This window comes from Myodes glareolus, chromosome 6 (assembly GCF_982192425.1).
Source record: "Myodes glareolus chromosome 6, mMyoGla1.1, whole genome shotgun sequence".
Classification (NCBI taxonomy): Eukaryota; Metazoa; Chordata; class Mammalia; order Rodentia; family Cricetidae; genus Myodes; species Myodes glareolus.
The window spans coordinates 92,289,910-92,314,494 of record NC_142031.1 but is presented as its reverse complement, the minus strand read 5'-3'; the positions used below and the strand labels follow the sequence as shown (position 1 = coordinate 92,314,494).

Sequence of the window (24,585 nt, the reverse complement as noted above, 5' to 3'; positions counted from 1 at the left end):
AGCTCATTTTTCCCTCTTTACATCTAATAGCTGTCCATTTGTCTTTTACTTAAAACCTAGGTTTAAGCAGAAAACTCTGAAATGCATTTGCTGCCTTCTGAGTTGTGGTTTTACTTTCTCTGTTGGTATATGGTCCTGGAAAAGGCCTAGAAATAACCACTGTCTCGTCGTGGAGAGTCAAGTGACTAGGTTTGATTGACACTTTGCATAATTACTATGACATCATTTTATACTAGGTAACCATATCAGTCCTCAAAGGAAGATTACTAGTATGGTAAAACTAATTTATTTTTCCTTAATTACTTCAGTTGTGAGTCATATTGTCTTTCTATATCTGGGGCAATTTTTACTTTCATAAGATGCCAGTTGCAATGTTACCAGGACAACCAGACATAAAATCTTGCTAATTAGCTTAAGTATTATATATAGATTTGTTAGATGCCATTGGGAAAGAGTTTAAAAGGACTTTTTTTCAAATAGATAAAACTTTCAACTTCAAAGGTAACGCCTTTCTCATTCATGGGAAATTTATGATGTGGCAATAGTTTCCTTATTTATCTTCCGTGTAGAAAAATGAGCAAGAGAGATGTAGAAGAATAAATAAAGATTTCCAAGAGAACTTATGTGTTTGAAACAGGCTAAGAAAGAAGGAGCCAGAATAATAGTGGCTGGTGCCATGGTAACACATCAAGTTAAGTGTGTACAAGATACTGAGTGCACACAAGTACTAGGTGATCCAATGAAAGATGGAAAATAAAGCAGCTATTAACAGTTATAAGACAAGAAAATATCTAGAGGTTTTACAAATCTCAATTCTTTGAAAGTGTGATTTCACAGTTCACAAGCTCAGCGTAAGACTCGAAATGAATGCCTGCTGTTGTCGTATTAACAGCTCAGGTTTGAAGAGTGATGGTGAACAGTGTGGCGTGCAAGATGTTGTGCCTCCCAGGAGAGTTTGCAGAAATCAGATCAGAAGTACGAGATACAGATGATCTGAAGTTTCAGAATTAAGAAGGTTGATTTCAAAGATGGGCATTTGTGTTCAATAGATAGAGTGTATGTATCTTACTTTCAAATTACTTTCAAATGCTCATGTTTTTAAAAATGCCCACAATACTATATATGTTCACACATATGTGCAGAGCCATAAAATCTCAAAGAATTAACCAAAACAAAAAACTTAGCACACATGAACTAGTAACAAATTAAAGAAAAACAAAAGGAAAACTCCCTCCCTGCCCTCAACTTAGCTCTACAGACATTTTATAGCAAAATAAAATGTTATGAAAATGTCAAAAGAAGAAATTAGTGTTGTTACAGATTATTTAAGAACTGACCACATTGAGAGGAACATATACAAAACTTAAAACACTACTGAAGAAGTATTTGTCTAAAATGTTAAAGTCACATTTTTATGTGTTTGTAAGTAAGCAAGAGAGAAATAGAAGTGAATTTAGTCTTTATGTTAAGACTCTTCAGGAACACTAGCAAGAATCTGAAAGACTAAAACATCCCAAAATGTGAAGGGACTGACAGGTACACAAAGCAGGAAGAGCGGAGCCTTGTCAGTAAAGTTTGCTGGGAATTTGGGTTTAATACAACTTAGGAAAGATGAGTCTAAAAGAGCTAAGATAATAATATAATATTGAATAATAGCTAAGGCACCTGCCTGTCCCCTCTCCCTTTAAGGTAGTTTTATGAGAAAGTTATACGTAAACATCAAAAAATAGTTAACTTTATACCTACAGAAGTAATTTTGCAGTAGTTGGGCATGTTGGCACACACCTTTAATCCCAGGATTTGAAAGGTAAAGGCAGGCAGATCTCTGACTTGGAGGCCAGTCTGGTCTATATAATGAGTTCCGGGCCACCCAGGGCTACACAGAGAAACCCTGTCTCAGAACAAAAACAAAGCATCTTTTGCAGCAGTGGAAGAGATAGAATACAAAGTCCTCGTTGAAAGAGTCTACGTAACTATAGCTAAGACTGAATAGGCCAGCACTTGGAAAAGAAAGGGGGGGTGAGAGAGTAGACATGGGTATTGGGGGGTATGAAATCTAGTAACTACTATACTTTTTTTTTCTTTTTTTTTTTTTTTTTTTGGTTTTTTGAGACAGGGTTTTTCTGTGTAGTTTTGACTGTCCTGGAACTTACTCTGTAGACTAGACTGGCCTTGAACTCACAGAGATTTGCCTGCCTGTACCTTCCGAGTGCTGGGATTAAAAGCATGTGCCACCACCATCCAACCTACACTCAAATTTTTACACTTAAAGATCTTAAGGTATTAGGAAGTCACAGTCAACAGAACCGTTTAAAATGGGGTGTTTTCTAGGAACCCAGAGGGTGCTTTAACATCTGCTAATTGACTGTATTAGTTAAGGGAAAGCTAGTATGATTGTCTCAAGAAGAGTTGAAATAGTGTTTGGTAAGATTAAACCTTAATTCTTGGACACTTTCACGTTTGAAGTCCTGATTCATCTATGTTCACTGACAGTTTACACTGCCAAGGGCACCTGCCTTAGCCCCCCGGGTGCTGCAGAAGCTCACGCGGCTCTCATGCCGTACACGCTTTAAGAAGTGACGCTGTTAAAGAGTGTCAAGAGTCGAGTAACTAGCAAGAGCTAATAAGTTGGATTTGAATGGAGAACATGGAAGAATATGTTCGAAAAGCCTTAACTGTATATGCCAAATCTTCAGAGAATATGAATATAATAGAATGTAGGGCTGGAGCTCAGAGGAGTACAGAACGTCCTAGGTTGGATCCCCAGAATCCCATAAAACCAAGCCTGGCAGTCCATACCGCAGTCCCAGCGCTTGGGAGGAAGAAACATGAAGATCAGAAGTTCAAGGTGATCCTGAGCTACATAGCTGGTTTGGGGCAACCTGACCTACACAAGATCCTGTCTCAAACAAATAAATCAATTATAACAAATAAGCAAATGTAATAATTCAGTGCTCATTGTAGGTAGAATTGGAGCTTTTCCTTATTATAAATCACTGTTAGCATCTGCCAGATAAGCAGTCTGCTTGGATGTACTTTACAAAGACCAAGCTGAGCCCCATCGCCAAGATTAACCTTCTATTTCTCAGCTCTTTGAGGATCCCGACGCTGATGCAGTGAGGAGGGGGGCAGGGTGAGATTCTCAATGTAGACACCTCGTCATTGACGTACCTTCTCTTTGCAAAGTAGTTCCTAGGGATTTTGGTATGAAAGTAGATGGGTAGGTGTTTTGAGAGTGGTACTAAGACCTGTGTGGCCCACGCATGTGATTGTAGGCGCTGTGGCTCCTTGGAGAGGAGAAAGTTCAGCTGTGAGGGCTTATCAGAAACCACATTTCCAGTCAGGACAGAAGTTGAGCCCAGATAAATCAACTCAGGAGGGAAGAAGGTCAAGGCCAAAGTTGAACACCTTCAACACCAGGCAATCCTAGGACAGGAGGCCTATCATACCCAGAGATTTGTGGACCAGATGGACCAGGGTCAGCTCACCCCAGCCCATTCACCAGCCATATGGACTTGGGCAGTTAGCTTAACCTGCCTGAACCTTGATTTCATTCTCTGCAAAATGGAGCAGATAATAGCTCAGAGAATTCCCACGATGTCAGAAATTTTGTGTGTGTGTGTGTGTGTGTGTGTGTGTGTGTGTGTGTGTGTGTGTTCCGCTATTGAAGTTTACTCGTAGGCCAGAAGCTGTTTTCACTTTCCACTGTGCCTTAAGCTTATTGGCTGTTGGTTTGACAGCAGCAACTGGCAGAGAGGGCAGGGCTTGCACTTGACTCTTGACCCTGACTAAAGCAGAGGTGTGGTGCAGTTGCTTTCTGCCCAGCAGGAAAAGTAGGACGCAGATATAAGTTGTGTGACAGAAAGCATGTCGCATGACCTTTAGCAGCAAAGTCATCTCCGTGTCCAACACGTTGTTAACTGTAGGACACAGTGCATGGATTTGCCTTTCTTTCCTCTCCCCAGATCCTTCTCCGCCTCTTACTCCCCCCTGGTGTCTCCTGTTACTCACAATCCCAAAGCCTTACGATTGCAAGAGGGGACCTCTTGCACAGTCGGGGTTCCGTCACCTTTCGTGGAAGGCTCCTCTGGGTATCTCTGTAGCGCGCATCTCACTCCAAGCTTGCTCTGCACCTCGTAGCTGCCCCTCCTCCTCGGCGATCTCAGCTCCCCTTACTCTGCCCGTCTCCCAGAGCGTTTATCACTCTCTGTTGCTGTTTATAATATCGATCGCTTTTCTGTCACCCTTTACTGCCTCGTAGACCAGATGAGAGCAAGAATCAATCTTAATCTCTCCCTCTCCCCCTCCCCCTTCTCTCTCTCCTGGTTATCCCAAACTGCTAAATCAATTGGCACTCAGTAAATAGTTCTGGATGCGTTTTCTAGGACTCTAAGCATGGGAGATCTCCTCACACGTGTTTTAGCTAGACGAGGGGTAGTTAAGCAAGGAAGGCGACCAGAAAAGTAAAAGGGGAGGCAGCCAAGTTGGAAAGTGACCAGAGGAAGAGCCAGGTATCTGTCCCAGCACTTGGCAAGTGGAGGCAGAAGGATGAGGACTTCCAAGTTCACCTCTGCTACATGAGGCTTTTGAGGGAGAGAAGTCGGAAAGAAGCAGGCTTGGCTTGGGAATGACAGTTACATCTGTGCTATCCAGAGCTGAGTGAAATGTCAGGGGGTGCCTTGACTCTTGCTTTTTCACTGATTAGGCGGGTTCCTTGCGTTTTCTGCCTTAGGTTGGTTGGTTGGTTTTGGTGTACACACACAGACACAATTAAGGAAACTCTTGACTTTAATCCTGTTCTGCGATGCCATCTCTGGGTTTTAGTTTAGCAAAGTCAGTTAAAGGTTGCGGAACTAGTCACTACAGCACCATGTGGCTTTGTTTCACTAACATCTTCCCAACACCCTGACCCTCTTCAAAGGTCACCGTCTTCAGGAGTTTTAGATTGTTGCAATCTTTTCCTCGAGGCCGTGGGTCTCTTAAAAGCTTAAACCGAGAACATGGCCTGAGGACTCCAGTTTGATGAACTCGGACTCTGCTGCTCAGCCGTACACTTGCTGGTAAAGCCCACTGTTACTTTCCATCTCTGAGGCTGAGCTGTGTCCGTGGGTCAGCAGGTGGCATTGCAGGACAGGTGCATCCCGTGGGCCAGACGTGCCCTGTAGGAGAATGACAGGGAAGGTGACTCGTTGTCCTGTTCAACTGCCATGTCATAAAATTGCACATCTTAATCAGCTTCTTTCATCGAAGCCCATTTGGAGGTCAAGTTCTTCATGTCCGGTACCGTTCATATTGTCTTCAGTCCCTGGAGTAGCCAGGGCTTGTTTCTGTCACTGTTTGGGGTTTTAACATATATCACTATCAAGAAAGAAACCTCACGACCCTTGGGTTCACAGTTAGTCTAGACCTGAGTCTGAGCCACCTGAGGCCTTCCCTTTGCATCCCCTTGAGCTTTGTAGTAGGTGTTGGCTGTACACCATGAGCAAGGGATGGAACTTCAGGGCCTGTATTTTGGTGTCACGGGCAGCTCTTGGGAGAGATTTCCCGCGGTTAAGGTTTTCACCAGACTTCTTTTGCTGCCCTGCTCTTTGCACAGTAAATAGACTCGGGACGATCTGTTCTTCTCACAAAAGTGCCCCACACTGCCCTTGGGCATGAGCTAAATTCTTTCTCTCCCATTTAGAAGAGAAGCCAGATTGCTCCAAGGCCCGCTGTGAAGTCCAGTTCTCTCCACGTTGCCCTGAAGATTCCGTTCTGATCGAGGGCTATGCTCCTCCTGGGGAGTGTTGTCCCTTACCCAGCCGCTGCGTGTGTGACCCTGCGGGCTGTCTGCGCAAAGTCTGCCAGCCGGGATACCTGAACATTCTAGTGTCCAAAGCCTCAGGGAAGCCGGGAGAGTGCTGTGACCTCTCTGAGTGCAAACCAGGTATGCACAAGCTGGCTGGGCAGCATCGCCCCTTTGCATCAGAGGGCAGTAGGTCCCTCCTCCAGGGCTTCTCCACTGCCACCAAAATGAGCACTCTTACTTGTGCTCAGATGGCTTCCTGTTTGGGGCTAGTGTCTCTCTTCAGGACTCTAATCAAAGAGCCAGAGGGATAGTTTCCTGGCGCATGAACGCCATCATGGAGTAAGCCAGCCCTTTTCTCTTTCATCTTTATTTTCTTCAAGTATGTTTGAGGAAGCTGTTGGGGAAGACTGTAGTACTATAGCTCCCTGCTTCGCTCCCCGAGAGACGATCGGAGGCCTCATCTGCAGATGCGTGTATCACTTGGAAGTTGTACATTTAGAAGCACACATATATAAAACAGAATTACTTTTGGATAAATACACACATCCGAATGGCAGATGTTTTATAAGGAAACAGCCCCAGTTTTCTTCCTTGGCAGCCCCTCCCGTCCGCCTTGGCTTCGAAGCATGCCCTGCGTCACTTGACTGTTTACTCACCTTCTTTGCCAGTATTGGAATTCTTGTCATGTCGCAGCTGTTTCTCGCTTTATAGTGTATCTAACAGCCTTACCCTAGTGCCAGCATTTCTGATGTAGTCTGTGACTAGATTTAGGTTGTAGTGGTTTCTTCTTTGCAAGTTTCTAATGACTGATCAGTTTTTAAAATTTTTTTTCCTTTTATTTTTCTTTCTTAATTTTAGTTTTCCTGTCAGGGAAACACTTCAGGCCAAGCGATTCCTTGTCCATCTCTTGAACTGCTCTGTCAGAAGGTCTTCTCGCTGTCCCTCACCATCCATATAACTCCATGGTCTCACTCTGTCCTCATCCTAACTCTTGTCCCCTGTTTGAGATGCACCACAGCCGCACTTCTGTTTCATTGACTGAGAGGAAAACACTAGAAGGGCCTTCTGGGTTTCAGGCAAGCAAGGAGTCTCTCGACATTTGCTGACAGTCGTTATTTCATTTGGGGATTCACAATGCAAGTAGATGTCGCAATAAACAGTGCTTCTCTGTTTGCCCCTTTCAGTTTTCAGCGTGGACTGCAGCACCGTGGAGTGCCCCCCTGTCCAGCAGGCCGTGTGCCCCCTGGACAGCTACGAAACCCAAGTGCGGCTCACAGCGGATGGCTGCTGTACCCTGCCGGCAAGGTTGGTTTGTCACCGGTTCAAGTTTCCTTTCTGACTTATTTGCTAGCACCATCCCCGGTACAGTTTCTCTAGCCTGCAGCTTGTTTTCCCTTGGGAAACCCAATCCTTGCGTGTTTCTCTGGAGAAACCGCTGGACTGTTACTGTTACTTGCTATTTACATCGTCTCTCCTCACATCAAAGCCAGGTGTCATCAGGTTAAGCCATTAATCTTAAGGATTAAGACTCTTCCTGAAAGCACTCGGAGGACTAGGAAGTAGGCACGCTTTCCCCTCCACGCACAGATTAGGAGGCAGAATGAGGCCTCTGATAATGAGACACACCATTTGATCCCTTGCAGCAGATCTTGTGGATGTGTAAGCCAAGTGCCCAGTGTTACAAAACACTGACTGCTTCAAAGAGCTCATCAGAAGGGGTCTGGATATGTGGAGTCATGCATCTCCCAGGGCCCATTTCGTACTGAGGCAAAAGGGTGTCTGAATTCTTAACAGTAATTTTCGAGTATCAGACACATTTCCCTTCAGCTGTGGGAGATAAGCCACCATCATTTTAATGTCAGTAACAGGGCATCCATTGAACACTATTGAATGAGGTCTCTAGACTCCGAGAGCCCTTGGGTCTGCTGTTGTTGCTCTACAGAGTATCACAGTGATGCCAGCCAACAGTACATTGCTTTCAGGGAACCTGGGTCTGCAATCTGCTTCCTCTTCCCCATGATACCTGTCCCTCTTCTCTGTCATCGCTACCTCCTCCGTCTTTTCTAGCCCTTTATGTCATCTTTGTAATAAAGACATTTCCTTTCTTGCCACTTCTGTTCTACATAGAATACCAAGAGCTTAAACCCTTCCTTATTTAGCTCCATCTATAACCTCTGCTCCAGTCCCATCCTACTACCAGGCATTTGGCATTTAGCATTTAGACTCACTGCATGAGTAGTTTTGGTTATAGGAATGACTTTATGAATTAGGAATTTGTAAGTATAGGTAGCCCGTAGTTAAAGTAAACATGTGTTAGTTGGGGTTCTATGCTTTGACCAAATCTTTGAGATTGATTTTGGCTCATGATCTCAGAGGTTTTGTTCTATCATAGGAGGAAGGTGTTGCAGATCAGTTTACCAAATGGCATACAGGGAGTAGAGAAGAGAGATTGTTTGCTCTAGGGAACTCAGTACTTGTCTCCCTCCCATCTGTTCCTTTGGACTCTAGCCTATGCGAAGGTACAATCCGTATTCAAGGCAAGGCTCCCCCACTTAGTTAGTCCTCTCTGGCAGTGACCTCCCTCTCAGACCCACTCAGAGTTGTGTTTTACCTATCACCTAGACCAGCAGTTCTCTACCTGTGGGTCACAGCCCACTTGGGGGGTCACATATCCGCTATCCTGCATGTCAGATATTGACATTATGATTCGTAATAGCAGCAAAATTGCAGCTATGAAGTAGCAATGAAATAATTTTGTGGTTGGGGGTTGTGGTGGGTGAGGACCTGTATTAAAGGGTCATGGCATTAGGAAAGATAGAGAACGCAGATCTAGATCCGTCTCAATCCCATCAGGTGGATTAGATGAACCACTACAGTAAGTTTCCTTTTGCAATAATCAGAGTGGATACTTGGAGTTCGTTTTCATAATTGCTTTTTTCTTCTTTCCACTAACCAAATGTATTAGGATTCTTTCAGACATGCCCTTTATGCTGTGTCGTGAAGTGAACAACCAAGGTTTCTGTGAAAGTGGTGTGTTAAAGAGGTTCAGCCACTTCCCTGTGACAGTAGGATGTTGCTATGTGATGTGTGCAAAGGGTGACTACCCATGCGCACATAGGTACAACCAATCACCAGCAAAAACAGTGGACCAATATTGGTAGTCACAAATGTTCCTGCAAGGCCTTCATAAAAAGGAAGATGGTTCATTGTATCAGAGAACCTAATTAATCAAAGCCAGGCAGGCCTGTCATTGAGTGAAGGAACGGGACAACTTTGGACTCAGTTTTGCAGCTGTAGTTAGCGCCTTTTGTATGTTGGAGGTACAGGGGACTTTTTCTCCCAGTCACTCTTGTTGGGTAAAATGTATAGGATCTGTAGGAAAACACTAAATCTCAGCTTAAGAAGAAAACCTCACAACTAATAGCGCTCAGCAGTGAGTCACGCTGCTTTCTGCGGCCGACTCCAGTTCCTGGCGCTGGTTAGATGCCTTCCCATCTGGATGGCCTTGAAGAAATGTTACATTGGAACAGAGGTTGCACTAGATGCTTTCTGTTTCATCCCCAAGCTTCTGCGAGTCTAGTCAACAGAAACCTGAGGGTGGTTATTATTGTATTAATGCAGTTGTGACGTGGGCGCTCTGCTGAAGAATGGTCCAAGGTAAATGGTGCAACCGCAGAAGCACGGAGAAGGAAGTCATCAAAGTCCCGCTGTCAATTATTTGCAGGGAGGACTACGTTCTCACAGCTCTTACCTTCCTGTGTGTTTGATAGCCAGTGACCCATGCTTGTCCCCTTCCCTGCTACACACTCACCCTTTGTTCCTGCCCAATCAGTGCTCTCCCCGAGTGTTCTCATGCTCGGGAACTCTGCATTTCCAGCCGCCTCTCTCCGTATAGTGTTTCTCTTCTTTAACCTGGACAGCATCTGCCGTCTTTGAGGATTCCATTTTCCTCTCTTTAAGGTGTTTTCAATCTTCGATGTCTCTGGTGTGCCCTTCTGCTCCCTTGTAACTCCTCATTTATCTGTTTACATAACACGTTTATAAAACATTGAAATCATTAGGATGGTTCTTTTTTATTTTGTGATTGTCAAAGAAATGTGGGAATTTGTGAACTCTAGTACATAGGAATAATATGGCCAGCGTATATTAATGAATGAACGAATGGATGAATGAATGAATGAGCAAACAAGCCCATGCTTATCCAAGGTAATGCACATGTTAATGAAGAATAAAAAGAACACTTGAAGTTTCTTTTATCCTCTTCCCATTGCTCATAGGGCTACTATTGTGCATCTCACTTTGAAAGCCTTGACTTGCTCCCAGACCCTTTTCTTATGCTCTTCTACACCCCAGTACTACAGAAAGACGGCTCCCTCCTAACACTGCCCTCCCCTAGCACAGCATGAGTCAACCTTTATCTCTCCATTCCACCTTTTCTGATACCACTCATCCTGCAGGATTCCAATTAAATTCCACTTTATCTACACGGTCTTCATCTTTCAACTAATACCTGTCCTGCCCCCTGGGAACTCCAAGAATACCCTTCTCCATGTTGTCAGTTAACCACACATTTCCATGCACCTTTATTTAATTGTTGCATACATAAAGCCTATCTCACTAGCTGAAGAATGTTTCCAGAGGTCAGCATTTATGTCATATTTCCTCTGTGTGTGCATTAATATTGGTAGATGCAGAATATATATGTTGCTTACGTCTGTTCAGGATAGCTTAGCATATGAACCAGGGCCTCGCTTATTAAAGAAGTTTATAGGTTATACTGTGATCAAAGAATGAAAACCCAAGCAAACATATAAAAATAGAAATAAAAAGAAAATTGCCTAATTTATAGTAATAGCATTTTAAGAGAAACCTTTGTTCTCATGAAAGAAACATGCTTCCAGCACAACAGAAACCAGGATGAAATATATAAAACCCTATCCGTATTGTTTGACTTTCTCACCTGCTTGTAAAGACCTTGGCTAAGAACTTAGAGCAAAGCCAGTTGTTAGAGAATTCAGGCAGGAGAGTCTTTTAGGGCAGAGAAGGGTAAAGTAGCGGAAAGTCCAGCAGTAAAAGTTTACTTTTCACTGAGAGTAACTACTTCTCTCATGGCTTTGCTCTCCTCTCATAAAGACCTTCCAGCTCTTCCTAGCCAGGCTCAGTCAGACCCCCAGCTGCCCGGTTCTCTGTGAGCTCCTGCTCAGTTTGTGAGGCTCCTCCCGAGTGGCCTGCTTTTATTCCACTGATTCATCAAACACGAGTGAGGGCTTACATGGGAAGGACTCCACTCTCTAGGTGTCCTTGTCACACCTGGATAACACTTTTTGCCACTGACACGCACTTCTTTCCCGGCCTGCCCCTGGCCTCTGTCAAAGGAGCCTCTTGCAGCATCCTGGCTTTCTCTTTAGGTTTCAAAGTCTTCAGTGTCTGCTCTCTTCACGTGGATTCTGAAGGCAATAGATGTCTGTCATGCTTACGTGTGGAAGAATTAGCCATTGACCGAGGATCAGTACTCTGCAACCTGGTGCAGAGCTGCAGACACACTGAATCCTTTCAGCCCTTTCTGTTGGTTCTACTCTATGTTTTCAGCAATTAACTCATCATACTTTCTAAGGGAAGACAGAAAAAGTTAAAAATTCACATCTGGAGCCTTAATCGGGGTCTGAACACCACCACACAGTAACAGAAGAAGCAGAATGTCTATAGGGCTGTGACCCTTTGTGCTTAGAGTGTCCGTGAGTGTGTGCACGGGGTGTGCCTATACAGATGCTGCCATACACAGGGGGTTTGCAACAAAACAAACAATGTGCTGTGCACATCGATGCAAATGCTGTCTTTGTAGAGCTGGGAAAGCTGTCCTTAAACAGTGTGGGGACAGCAATAACAGACGTAGCCTAACTGTATCACATACCTTGATAATTACCAACCCTTTGCTCATTTTATTACCTCTCTAACACCATATGGAATTTACAGTCTAGAAAATGGAAGTCTAGAGAATGACTGACTTGTGTAAAACCACAGCTGCTCCTTGGCATAAGGGGCAGGACAGGCCTGTTTTCGAACCAGGATCTTCAAAAGCCCTGTGCTCGTTCTTCTGTAGTGTTTGTGATGTTTCTTGTTGTTGTTAAAACAGAATGATAAGTCAGCGATGTGAGCTTATGTCTGTATCAGCAGAGTGCAAATTAGCGGCAAATATGCATTCCAGTTATGCAGTGCCGTCCCCATGAGCAGTACAGAAAGCAAAAGACCTTCTATGTTTGTTTCTCCGTTCTTGGTGCTGGCTAGGCAGTTCTCGGCATGTAGGTCTGGGTGCCGGTTATGTTTCGGGAACCCCGCTGGGCTGACTTGAAGGACAACTTGTGTCTGATCCTCCATCCTGAACTGCTTCACCTGTGCCCGAAGGAGGAAGTGTCACAGCAAGCATCTCTAGAGACCCAGATGTGGACATCCCTGCTCCTGCCACTTTGTAATAAGCCCTTATCCAAAGGGTAGCAGAGAAGAGCCTTCCCTTTGATGGAAGAAGCATCAAAGAATGGCTGGCCATTTTCAATCCACCACAGTATGCATTTAACAAAAATAGGTGACCTTTAGACCTGACTTTCTGGTTAAAGAAAGTTGCTGAAATCCTGCAGGTGAGTGACCCTGTTCTAAAAACTAGTGTGCTTTTGGTTCTGGGCATCTGGGTCTTCTAAAATTCAGGCAGCTTTATAGATGAACTCACTGCGTCCTCAGCACTTTGCCCTTCCCTCTTGACAGTTCGTCTCAGTGCAGACATGTGTTCCAGGCCTCTAAGTACGACCTCAGTTGTAAACCTGTAACTCACATCGTCTATCCTTAAGAAATACTGGGTTTTTTTCTCGCTCAGACAACAGAAAATGTCATTGAGGTGTTTGGGGAGGGGACGCCAAAACAACTATTTCCCAAAACTAGGACCATGTTTAAAACAAAAAGCAATCTTTAAAGGATGTGACACAGAAAAATTCCGTCACTATTCATCTTGTCCGAGAGAAATGGATCTACCTGCTGTATCTGGAGGCTGGATGGACCTGAGATGCACAGGGTGAGTCCATGTTCTGCTGCAAGCCTAACCCGCAGCCCAGCTGGACTGTCTGTCGTGATAGCTTCCAGGTCACTTTCTGTTGTTGTTTGTTTGTTTCCTACTCTAAAGGCACATTGCTGTCGTCAGTGCCTGTGCCTCCTTTTCAGTTTTAAGGATACAGACTAACAGGACATTAAATTGTTAAAATTTGGGGCAGTGATACCACTGCACCTTACTGGAAGTTTGTAACATGAGGGCCGGCTTGTTTTTGTTTTCTGTGCCTCCCAGTACCCCACAGCTGTTTAGTCCCAGAGAAAATCAACCACACAGAGATTTCTGTAAGTTATAATGCTGATTGGCCCATTAGGTCAGGCTACTTATTAGCTAACTCTCACATCTTGATTAACCCATTTTTTTTTATCATTTTAGCTATGTGGCTCAGTACCTTTTTCAGTGGGGCAGCTCACATCCTGCTGCTTCGGTGATCTGGGCAGGAGTAGGTGGAATCGATTTCTTCCTCCCCAGAATTCGCCTGCTCTCCTTACGTCATTTCCACTTCCTGTCTGGTTTTCCCACCTACACCTCCTGCCTGACCAATCAGCGCTTATTTAAAACATGATTGACAGAATACAGACAATTCTCCCGCACCAGAAGTTAACTGAATTATTATTTAGAACATTTTATGCCTTATGATATTTTTGTATGTTTATTGAGAAGATGAATGATAGTCACTCATTCTAAATTTAATGAGAGTTGTCGTAAACTCTTCTTTCTGAAACATGTTATCAATTTCTGTCTATAAATATGTTTTTCTTAAAAGTTATTGAGAAAAAAATCCAAGCCAGTTATTTTGAGTTCAAAATAAATTAAGTCATTGTTTATGATATCCAGAAACTTAAAATAGCTTTGTCTTGGGTTGTGTATGCTGCAAAAGCCAGGTTCCCAAGCTCCCTTTTGGCTCCTGTTTCTCTCTTGACCAAAGGGCCTGACTCTCTTCCAGAACCAAGATCCAGAGAACTGAGATCTCTTACTTTCTGAGACACTATATCCAAAAATCTTGTTTTTATTTTTAGCTGAAGATTTATAAGTTCTAATTTTTTCAGTTCTAAGGTAATTAAAAATTTTAGATTATCTTGGCAAAAATGTTAATATATGACTCCTGTATTCACCAAAAAAAAAAAAATTGGGGCTATCTTCAGCACATGAGAAATGAAATAAAGATCAATGGAATAGGCTGAATCTTGCCGTTCAAGGTCATCGGAGAAGTTGTACCGTGATCCGTTCTCAAAGGCGACGTGTGTAGAACTGGAAGCTCCCTGCCTTGAGCAGCGGCCTGTGCCTGGGTGAGCGTGAGCCACCAGGTGCAGTGTCCCCTGTCCCCTGTGAACCACGTCACTGTCAGCGCCCATATCTTCCCCTGTCCAACCACTCGGGAGACCCGACCGTTACTTTGTGATTGTTGTCAGTGAGCATGTGTGTGCCCACCAGTGCACGACACACGTGGTAGCTGAAGGATACTCAGTATGTCACGTGAACTGGGTCTGTCTCAGTGTGAATTGAGCAGATTCTCACTTCTTTGCTCTCTGAGCTGAAATGGAAGGCAGGAAAGGGTTGCGTGATTTTTTTTTTTTTTTTTTTTTTTGAGACAGGGTTTTGTTCAAGTTTTGGTGCTTGTCGTAGAACTAGCTCTTGTAGTGACCAGGCTGGCCTCGAACTCACAGATCCACCTGCCTCTGCCTCCCAAAATAGCTTCCACCTCTGAGTTTTTTGACTTTCCCAAATCTTCTCATTTGGTTGAAACCCAAGAAGTTTGTGTTAGGAACTTCTTAAGGAAGAGCAAGAGGAAAAGAAAGCCCTCAAAAGTCCAGGACTCAGGAAGATAATGAAGCAATAAGTAGGGTCTCATGATGATAGGAGAAGGAGACTGTCCAGTGAAGTCACGGGAGAAAGATGGCTGCTTTTTTATCCTTGCGTTTTCTTAGAAAAGGCAAAATGAAACACACCAGGCTAGTTATTCGTGCCTTGGTGGTCGGCACTGGTTAGATAAAGAAAGCCGTGTGGTAAGCAGGCAAAGTAGGTGATGGTGCGTTAGATAGACGGCTCACTGATTACTGCCAGCTACATTTTCTTTTGGCGTCCATGAAGAGACAGTTCCTAAGGAAGAGGGGTGGATGACATCTGCCCAAAGGCTGAATCTACAAATAAGGATTTACTGTATTAAATTGCTATTCGACAATGGAATGTGGCTTTCTCTGTCAGCTGCCTTGGTATGTGTGCTATGGGAAGGACTCCAGTGTGTGTATGGGGGTGCGGTCCCCAGTGTGCCTTACATACTCCCCATGTGTGCTGAGCATGGATGCCTGCTGCCCCCTGGACCCGGATTCATGTGCACATTGTTTCCTTTCTCTGAAGACTCATTTCTACTGAGTTTCCAACTACTTCTCTCTCTTCTCTGTCACCCTTCATTCAGCTGTATGTTCTTAATACCTTTGTATTTCACATTTAGTTGTGTATGTGTGTCACAATTATATTTTAGGAGAATTTTATGTTCTCTGTTACTAATTTTGTAATTAGCCCATTATATCACTTAAAGTAAATATTCTATGTGAAGGGCTCTTTTTTCCTCCTCGTTTGAGCCTCAGGTTGACTTTTCTCCTCTGAAACACCGACTGGTATCTATCTGAGACAGTTTCCCAGCCCCATGCTGTCCTGTCAGAACAGTTCCACACTTCAGGATGGAAAATTAAGTTAAAGCAAAGATGATAACCTATAAACACAGCCATGGCCAGAACGAAGGTCTTGAAATGCCTTTCCTTAAGACCAGGTGTATGTATTTGCCCCCAGCTGCTTCCGTTCAGAAATCTAAGGTGTCCCCACTTCTGCAATCCCAGTTTCTTTGCACTTGTGAGAAAATCCATTTTTGCTAGTGCTTGGTTGTGTGATGATAATAGAATTCTAGCAGATTGCTAGCACACTGTGTTTGGGAGTCGATAAAGACGTTTGGGGAAGGAGCGTTCTGAAGTTCCAGAATTCGCAGCCTGAAGTGGACTCATCCCAGATGAGGCCAGCCGAATGGAATCCTTGGCAGGGTGCTCCTTCCCCTCAGAAGCATGTAAGTTAATAAAAATTAATCTGACCACATAGCTGCAGTGAGTGAAAACAAGGTGTACCAATTTGAAAATGCTGCAATCTGTTAAAACAGTTCAACAGAGACTCATTGAGGGAAGACAGGGAACAGAACGCTGGGCTTGCCGTCGGATGTGGTGCTTAGTGAAAGGAAAGGGCTCAGCAGTTTCTGAGTGTCACTAGTGACTGTGCAGAAGGCTCTGGATCTCTAGAAGACCATCTGATAGAGGCACACACCATCAGTAGCCCGCCTTCAAGGGAAATGGCCCATTATAGACTTGTTTCCCATCACGTAACGAAAACTGAGTCCAGGCATGTTCCACTTTTACACCTAGACCAAGAAACCGGAGAACTCTAAAAGACACTCACATGGAAAATGATGGGGAATGCTTACTGTTGAGTCCTCTTATTTGCCCTAGTTCCAGTTTTAAATAATATGCTTCACTTCCTACTGAAAACAATGTCGATTAGCTTACCGTTGAGTGCAGTTGCAGCTGACAGAGTGTTGGGGTCACTCAGCATTCCGTTTGCTAAAGTTTGGATCCTGGAGGAGTGAGATGAGCTTCTCAAAGTTTTTCTAAACAGCTCTTATCTCCAGAGACCCACCTTTTCGGTCTCTGGAGTGTTTAGCCTAGTGTTAGGGTGGGGAGTGCTGGGTCAGGGGCTATCAACAGAGCACACCCACTCTGCCCAGATAGACACATTAAGGCTGGTCTTCCTGGGGAATTAGGACCTCTTCCCTTTTTATGCTTGGAACTCGAGGATCTCTTCTTTGACCTTTGTGAAACAGTCTTGGTTAACACAAATCATCAGGTCGTATCTGTTGGAGACCTTATGGCTGTTAACGTTATACTGGGCATTTAAGTTGCTTTCCTCATGCCAACTTAAGCTAGGCATTAGAAATTGTCTCTGAACGTGCAGTTCCAAGGAACCTTTATCAAATTGTCTTGTAATGAATTATCATGTCCATCTGTTTTACCTCAACAAAGATGGAGCTATCTTTCTATATTTTTTAAGATCAGTCTGTTGATAAACATCTCTCTCTTTTTAAAAAAAGAAAAAGAAAAAATCAGTTCTTCTTTGAGGTATGGAGTGTCATTTCCTTTAAATAATTCCTCCAACTGCTTTTTGAGAGTAAATTATACAGTATGTAAAACATACATTAACATGTGCATTTAAAGCATTCCTAACTCTTGACATCCTCACATGAGTATCATCAGTAGCATCTTTTTTGTTTTTAAACACATGCAAAAAAAAAAAAACCCTTGCAAGTATATTTAAGTATATTTGAAGCCCTTCTTTCTCAGCTTAGGAAAGAACATTGATTCTGTTGCCCTCTGTCATAGTAATTTTTGGTCCAAAAGAGCAAATCAACTCATGACTAAAAAGCCAGAGTCTATATTAAACTCTGATGTTTTTTTTAAACAAAATAATTGTAAGAATTCCATGTTATTATTGGACTGATCCCAGACTGAAAAAAATACACTTTCCTAGAAGTTAAAGTCCTTACCCATTAGAAAAGAACCATCTCCCCAGTAGGGCGCTTGGCTTGTCAATCATGTGCTTCAGCTGTGTGAGCCTTCACACTTTCTGTACCAGGGCTTTGTGCCCTGTGTGCTCCTCCACGAACTTGACCCAGGACCTAGTCTTTGTTTTTGTGTTAACCCTGAAAACAAACAAGGCCGCATCACTCATTGGCTTATGTTTGTTTCAAGTGGTCCAGACGTCACAACTGAGGGAACAAGCGAATCATGTGGAGCCTTTGGTGAAGCCCAAGTGGAGAATCCACGGCAAGAATAATATTAAACTTGACGACTTTCTCCGTCCATCCATCATCCAGAAAAATAAAAGAACTGCTCTGAACAACTCTACAGGGGAAAAGAAGCTTTGTGAACTTTTTAGGGAGCTAACAAGGAAATGTAAGACATTACCTCTTTGGGAAAAACTAAAAGAAGCCTAGAAGCTCATAGAGCATGTTTTACCCACTTGGCACCCTTCATTGTGACCAGAGGTAGTGGCAGCACATCACTGTGCGTGACAGTTTGTAGAGGTTCAAGGTTGTGTTTGCCTGGTAGACACTGAACAACTGAGCTGGAACCCTGGAGGCAGAGATGGTTGGATTCCCTTGGCCTTTCTGAGTTAGCCTGTTGGGAATAGACCATGCAGGCAAAAGCCTTTCAAGTTATCCTTTCCCAGCCTTGTATGGATTTGGGAGGCATATTAGCCTAAGTTATTTGTCCCTTCTTGTGCTTGGCAAACCTGTTCCAGAGCCTTCATGGATGCCTGGAATTTCACATGAGACTAAATCCAGTTTTCTTCTATGTGTGTAGACCCATAATAAAGGCACAAGAAGATACTCATAAATAAAACTATAGCAATTATAGTAACATACTGTAATAAAAATTATTCATGCTGGTCACGGTGGCTTAGGCCTATAATCCCAGGACTTGGAGACTGAGACAAAAGAATTACCATAAATTTGAGGCCAGTTTGGGTTTATAGAGTATAACCCTTTCTCAAACCACCAGATACATGTACAGTGTTATTTATGATTTGTGGTTGTTTATTTCTAGAACTTTCCATTTGGAAAGGGGTGGCTGAAAGCATAAATAAAGCAGGATAGATTAGGCTAACCTGTGCACCCTTTGAGGGCCGAGACCAACCTGTGTATGTTTCTCTCTCATCACCTTCTAACACAGATAAATAAAAGCTTACGTCCATTCTGTAGAGAGTCTGCGGCAAGCCCCGGCACCCAAATCCTATAGTTTTGACTTGTTCAGGAAACAGATTCTTGGAATGTTCGTTGTGTACCTGGAAGGAATAAATGTCCATGAGATCAAGGAGCCTTTAGTTTATGGGGAGGCAAATGCGAATAAATCATTGTAGTTTTAAGTGTTGCTTGTTTTAGAAGTTGAAATCTGCAAAATAAGGAGAAGCTTATGGGACAAAGAGATACTAATTCCTATTTGGAAAACTGTCAGATTTCACTTGTGAGCTGAGTCTTTGGGAATGAGTCAGAGTTCATGGGATGGAGAAAGACCAAAGGGCATTCTAGGCTGTTGGAGTCTTTGGCTTTTCAGTTTTTAAATGTGTCTTGGAGCCGAAAACATTTGCACTAATCTCATATATCTTCATGACTTAAGAGAAATGGAATGGACCCCCTCTCCAGATAGCCACCCCATGGCCAGACTACATCACTTGTTTAAGATTTCTCTTTGCTTTCCTCTTTCAGGGAGCAATGCTTCTTAGAATAGTAGGCAGATCCCTTGTTATCCAGCCTTCATCTGCCTCTCCTCCATATCGGCTGCCAAACCCTTGGTAATAATGCCTTGTCCTCATCTTGACATATGCTGTGTAGATTGTTTCTTGTTCTTATAAATCCACCAGGTTCTTCTGTACCTAGAATGTCTTCCTTCTGTGCCCTCTCTCATACTTGGTGACTTCTACACAATCTGGGACTTCCCACGGCCTTTCTCTCACTGCTTCTGCCATCAGGCACCCACCACCGTACTTCTAGCACATCACCGAAGAGCTGGGCTCACAGGCAGAATGGCTTCTGCAAGGAGTGTGCTCTCTCCAGCAGCCTTTGGCACAAAGGCGGTCACTAGGTAGAGTTCCAGTCTGCAATGGGCATCCTTGGGCCCTACTTCACCCCTGAGAAGTGTTTCATTTCTTGAGATTACATTCTTTGCCCCATTCATAGTAATGGCCAACATCTTTAAACTGGCCTGTTTGGCATAAAAGACAAGCTTCTTCTGAACACGTGTTTGTTTCTGCTCAGGACGAGAGTGGAACCTCTTAGAGGGAAGCATTCTGAGCTGTCTGTCCTGTCCTTACTTCTTCTTCTGGACTCACACTGATTTCCAGGCCCGCTGTCCCTGACTGATATAACTGAGGAGTTCCCGCTGAAAGACCTGATGCAGGAGGAGGGAAAGGGATCAGAAAATGTAAAAATACTAGAAAGATTAGCCTAGGGTGGGTTCCACTGGAGCGCCGCAGGCAGGGAGGAGGCTCATGCGTTAAAGGGAGCCGGTCAGAAGGAGGCTGAGGCTTGGGAGAAACTGGCAAAATCATGGAGTGGACCGCTTCACAGAGAGAGTGTGGAGAGCTTGGAAAGTGGCCTGTTGTCATGTGCAGGTGCGGTGCGTGACTTCAAAGACTTTATTGATGGGGTTGAGGTACTTATGTGGGATGGGGGCAGAAGCAGGGACCCTGGATCTTCAGGGACTGCGAGAGGTCAGAGCAGTGAAAGTGCTTCCTCTGCGTCACCCTGAAGCCCCCTAAATGGCATAAAGGAGAGAACAGGTGTTGAGTGCTTTCATGTTTCAGCCACGGTGCTAGGTGTTTCTCCTGCGTCAGTCCGTTTAATCCACACGGCAGTCATATGACATATGGAAACTTTAACCAGCTCTATTTTCCGTGTGGTTCAGTTGAGACATAGATTATAGAACTTGCCCAAACTCGCATGGTCACATCGCGGCTAAGGAGCCAGAACTCAAATATGACACTCTTTTATGTCAGTGCCCCTTTCTGGAAGCCTCTGTGTCCTGGGTAGGCGTCAGAGCTACAGGGAGGAAACGTTTGTGTGAGTGGAAAAGCCTTGCTGACTTCCCTCCCAGCCACCACAGTGGAGGAAATGAGTGAGAATGTCCCCATCTCACTGGAGGCAGAAGGATATCGTTAGGGGAGAGCCAGGTAGGTAGTAAAAGCTTTGCGTGGTGCAATTTTTGTTGATGTCCAGATTGGCTCCTCAGCTCCTGTTGGAAGAACAGGTTGGTGCGTAGATGAGTCCCTGGCACATGTATGTTCTCCAGAGGATGCGAGACTGTACCGTCTGCCACTTTACGCCGATGACAAGGATGAGAGGCTTGGAGTTGACTGTTCGCTGGGATCCAGTTGGAAGTCTGCAGTCATCTGCTTCAGTGCCAGCCTGGGAACAGATGACTCTAGATGCCCGAGGCAGTGTGTGCAGCCACAGCAGTGGAAACTGAGCCTAGGTTTTAAAGCAGTTGATTTGTTCAGGTGTCGTCGGTCCGTGCTTGTTCTTGTATTCCAGGGCAGGTGCTCAGCAGCCTGCGCCCCACTGTGCTCTCATATCCAGGGCCTCCCTAAGTTGAATCTTTCTGGCATTCCCAGCGTCCAACTAACTGCATGCCTGCTTGCATGTGTATTCTCAGTAAATAAACACAAACTGAGTACATATTTGTAGGCAAGCTGATTCCATGCTCCAGAGCCTCCATTTCTAATGCAACTGATAATCCCAGGTTTGAAATGAAAATACTTGTCATTGCTGCATTTAAACTTATTCTCCAGGCCGGAGAGATGGCTCAGCAGCCAAGAGTACTTCCTGTTCTTGCAGAGGACCTAGAGCCAATTCCCAGTACCCATGTGGCAGCTTGCAACCATCTGTAAGTTTCAGGAGATCCGGGGCCTCTGACGACATCCGTGAGCTCCTACTTGCACGTGGGGGGGGGGGGGCATAGACGTACACTCAGACACACCTACACACGTAAAGTAAATAATTTTTTTAAAAATCGTATTCTCCTGTCCATCCCCCTTTCAAGGCTGTGATATGCTAGTTTCTCTTCTTTTCCCCTTATCTTGAATGGTCCTCTATACTCCTCTCCCTTCTATCCTACCAGCCCATGAAAGGATACACCAGTGACTTCTCTCAGATCTGAGGAAGTGGAGGCAGAGGACTCTCAGTGTCAGACAGCTGAGCTTGACAAGATGGTTGGGAAGGCCTATGGGATCCTCGCCCTAACATTTTCAACACGGGCCAAGGAATGTTTACAGCTGCTGCCTGCCTCTTGTCTGGCTCCTGCCAAGATCGGAGCCTGCCCCTGGACTTAGAAAGTCGCATCAGGATAGTAATTTGTAGAAAGCATTGTTGCTTTATCCTCGCCATACTGACATACCGTGGGAGTCTGGGAAAAATGTCTACTTAAAGCTTGTATGTTCCTAAAGTGTGTACCACTTTTCCTTCAGCTTCACACCTTCTGCTTCTTAGGCGCCTGGCATCCTTGAGAAGGAAGTCATAATTGTCTCTTGAGAGAGCCAGGAAGAGGGAAGCTGTCCTAGTTACTTAATTGTCTTGGGTTTATATCTCCCGTGCTTGAGAGCACGTCCATCCGTTCTTCCTCCTAGACAAACAAGCAGAGCATAACACTCACAGAAAGCTCGGTTGCTTTCCTCTTGTCTCGGAGGTCAGAGTCATAAGGAATGTGCAGTTACGTGTTAGGCTGGAGCAGCTCCCTGTCCTGGGGAGGGACCACTGATAGATTGCAGGGACAGATCCTACGTGGCTGGCTGTGACTAGTGATGAAGAGTCAAGGAGCTCATACCGGGATTAGCTGGAGGAAGGGTGAAGTAGGGTCAGTAGTTCTCCAGGGAGCCGTAAATCTCCTAGGGAGAGACAGGAGGGAAATTCAAGCTTGAGGCACTCCCATCGGGAGCTAGCTAACCATTTTCCAAAGTGGTAGTTGGACTGTCCCATGTCAAACCTCCTACTTTGGGATGTTTTATTTACAGCCATGTTTTAACTGTACATATTCCTGGAATGAGGAAGAAAATGAAACCACAGAATGGTAGAGCTTTAAATTTCATTAATGATGAAGCTGCTTTTAATGGAAGAGCATTGTGTTTTATGTGGCATCTTTTCCATTCTTGACGAGCTATTTCATTAACAGCCTCTACAGAGAGTACTTAGTACCTGTACTTTATAAATACTTAAATGCTTCCTTCCCCTGTTCCCTGACCAAGGGAAACCCCCTGCCTTTGTTGCAGATAGGGGATGTCTCCACATTCCAGGGCTCAGGCAGGTGTTTCAGATGTGGAATAAAACCACTACTGGATGAACTGTTTTCTAGAATACTCCACAATTTGGACTTGTTTCTCCTGAAGGACATGGATCGAAGGATAAGTGTCTGTGTTGGGAAAGATGGGATGTCTATGGCGTTCAGTCTCCAGTGTCTTCCTCTGGAGAGATGTTCCTATGGAGGGATGTTAGGATAATGTTTGCTGTCTGGGTGCCAGCACCCGCCGCAGGGCACATTTCTGAGATACTCCTATGCTTTTCAAGAGGGTGTGTGGGTGTCAGAGGACCCCTTTCCCCCAGGTTCAATGGTCATCCCTCTTACTTAGTGTCCTTTGAAGTTTCTCTCTTCGTTCTGGTAAACAGATAAACAAACATCGATTCTTCAGCCTAATTTAAAGACAGGTCCCAAATCTTCTCTATGATAACAGAACCCCAACATTTAGCATGCTGCTTCTTTTTGTGAAATATAATATATAACTATATATTATATTTATTATATTATATATATTTGTATATATAGTATATACAAATAAATATGCAACTGTTACCCACCTCCCAGGTAAAATTATGAGCAAAGTGAAGTCAGGGGACATAGTGAGCCAGGTCTAAAGGTTGGGATTCAAGGAAAGCAAGAAGGAAGAGAAGTGGGCAGATGCAGAGGTGACATGACTGGGTATCAGGAGGTGAGATGCAGTAGAAAAGTCCTGGATCGGGTGGCCACATCGATGGGGACGGTAATGGTGGCGGTAGAATCATGGGGTTTCAAAGTTAGAAGAATGCTTCCTGAGCATGCGTCTTACTTTATGGGTGAGCAAACCACCCTTTCAAGGATTGGAGTGGGTTGCTAATGTTTTCACATTTTTCCAGTGGGGACAGTTAAGTAAATAACAGGAGGAGCCTTTGTAAATGATTGACAGCATACACTGACGATTATAATCCCCATTAAAACGTTAAGACGGACTTGGTTTTCTCAAGTGGGAAGTAAAATTTACACCATGGTGACCCAGCCCCTGCACATGTAGGCCCAAAGGCCCTAGAAGGTGGTTCCTGGAGAGCGTGTGTCCAGCAGATTCTGAAGTTCCTCTGACTGATCCTCAAGTGCAGTACCCCAGAGCCTGTACTATAAGCAGATTCCATTGTCTGTCTCACATACTGATCTGGAAAGCCTCACCTTTAAGTTTCTCATTCGTAATGTATAAGAAACAATGTGGGGCCAACAAGATGACACCACACATAAAAGGTGCTTGCCACTGAGCCTAGCGACCTGCATTCAGTCACCAGAACCCACAGGAAGGATGTACAACACAGATGCACACACATATACACGCATATACGCACGCACTAAGTAAATGTAAAAAAAAAAAAAACAATCTTTTTAGAAAGACAGTACATGCTCCAAGCTCTAATAAAGAAAATGCTGGCTCCAGATTTTTGTTGGTTGTATTTGTTGCTTATTGTCTTCTTTTATAAGACATCCCCTTCTTTGCTAGAGAAACATATGGGAGAATCAGTATGATTTTGATTTAGTAAAATAAGCAGGTACACTACAAGAGTCAGGGGCCCTGCCTGTATATTTTTAAAAGTCAGAAGACGGAAAATTAATTCTGGAGAAAGCCTTTCGGGTGTGTTGTCTTAAGGGCTCTAGGGTCTTCACCGGGGGCCAAAGGAGAGGCTGGCATGAGTGGGCATCTGTGGGACTGACTGTTGATTTCAGTGAACGGAAGACTGGCCTTGGCGCCAGAGTGTGAATGAGCAGAGCCTCCGGTGGAGTGTGGAAGCCACAAGATAGGCGGAGGCCAAGCTTGCACACACCCA

The 24,585-nt window shown here is 44.3% G+C and overlaps 1 protein-coding gene across 4 annotated transcripts in view; it reads left to right on the top strand.

Moving 5' to 3' along the window:
• Crim1 (cysteine rich transmembrane BMP regulator 1) overlaps window positions 1-24,585 on the top strand; it is a 176,697-nt gene that overhangs the window by 76,749 nt on the left and 75,363 nt on the right. For 2 of the 4 annotated variants that reach the window (XM_085691022.2, XM_048416090.3), the window contains 2 exons: window positions 5,684-5,926; window positions 6,973-7,093. The exons of 1 other annotated variant lie outside the window; for it this stretch is intronic. In XM_085691022.2, coding sequence (XP_085547148.2) covers window positions 5,684-5,926; window positions 6,973-7,093 — 364 coding nt within the window. The remainder of the gene's footprint in view (window positions 1-5,683; window positions 5,927-6,972; window positions 7,094-24,585) is intronic. One more of the 4 variants, XM_085691023.2, reaches the window with a different exon arrangement.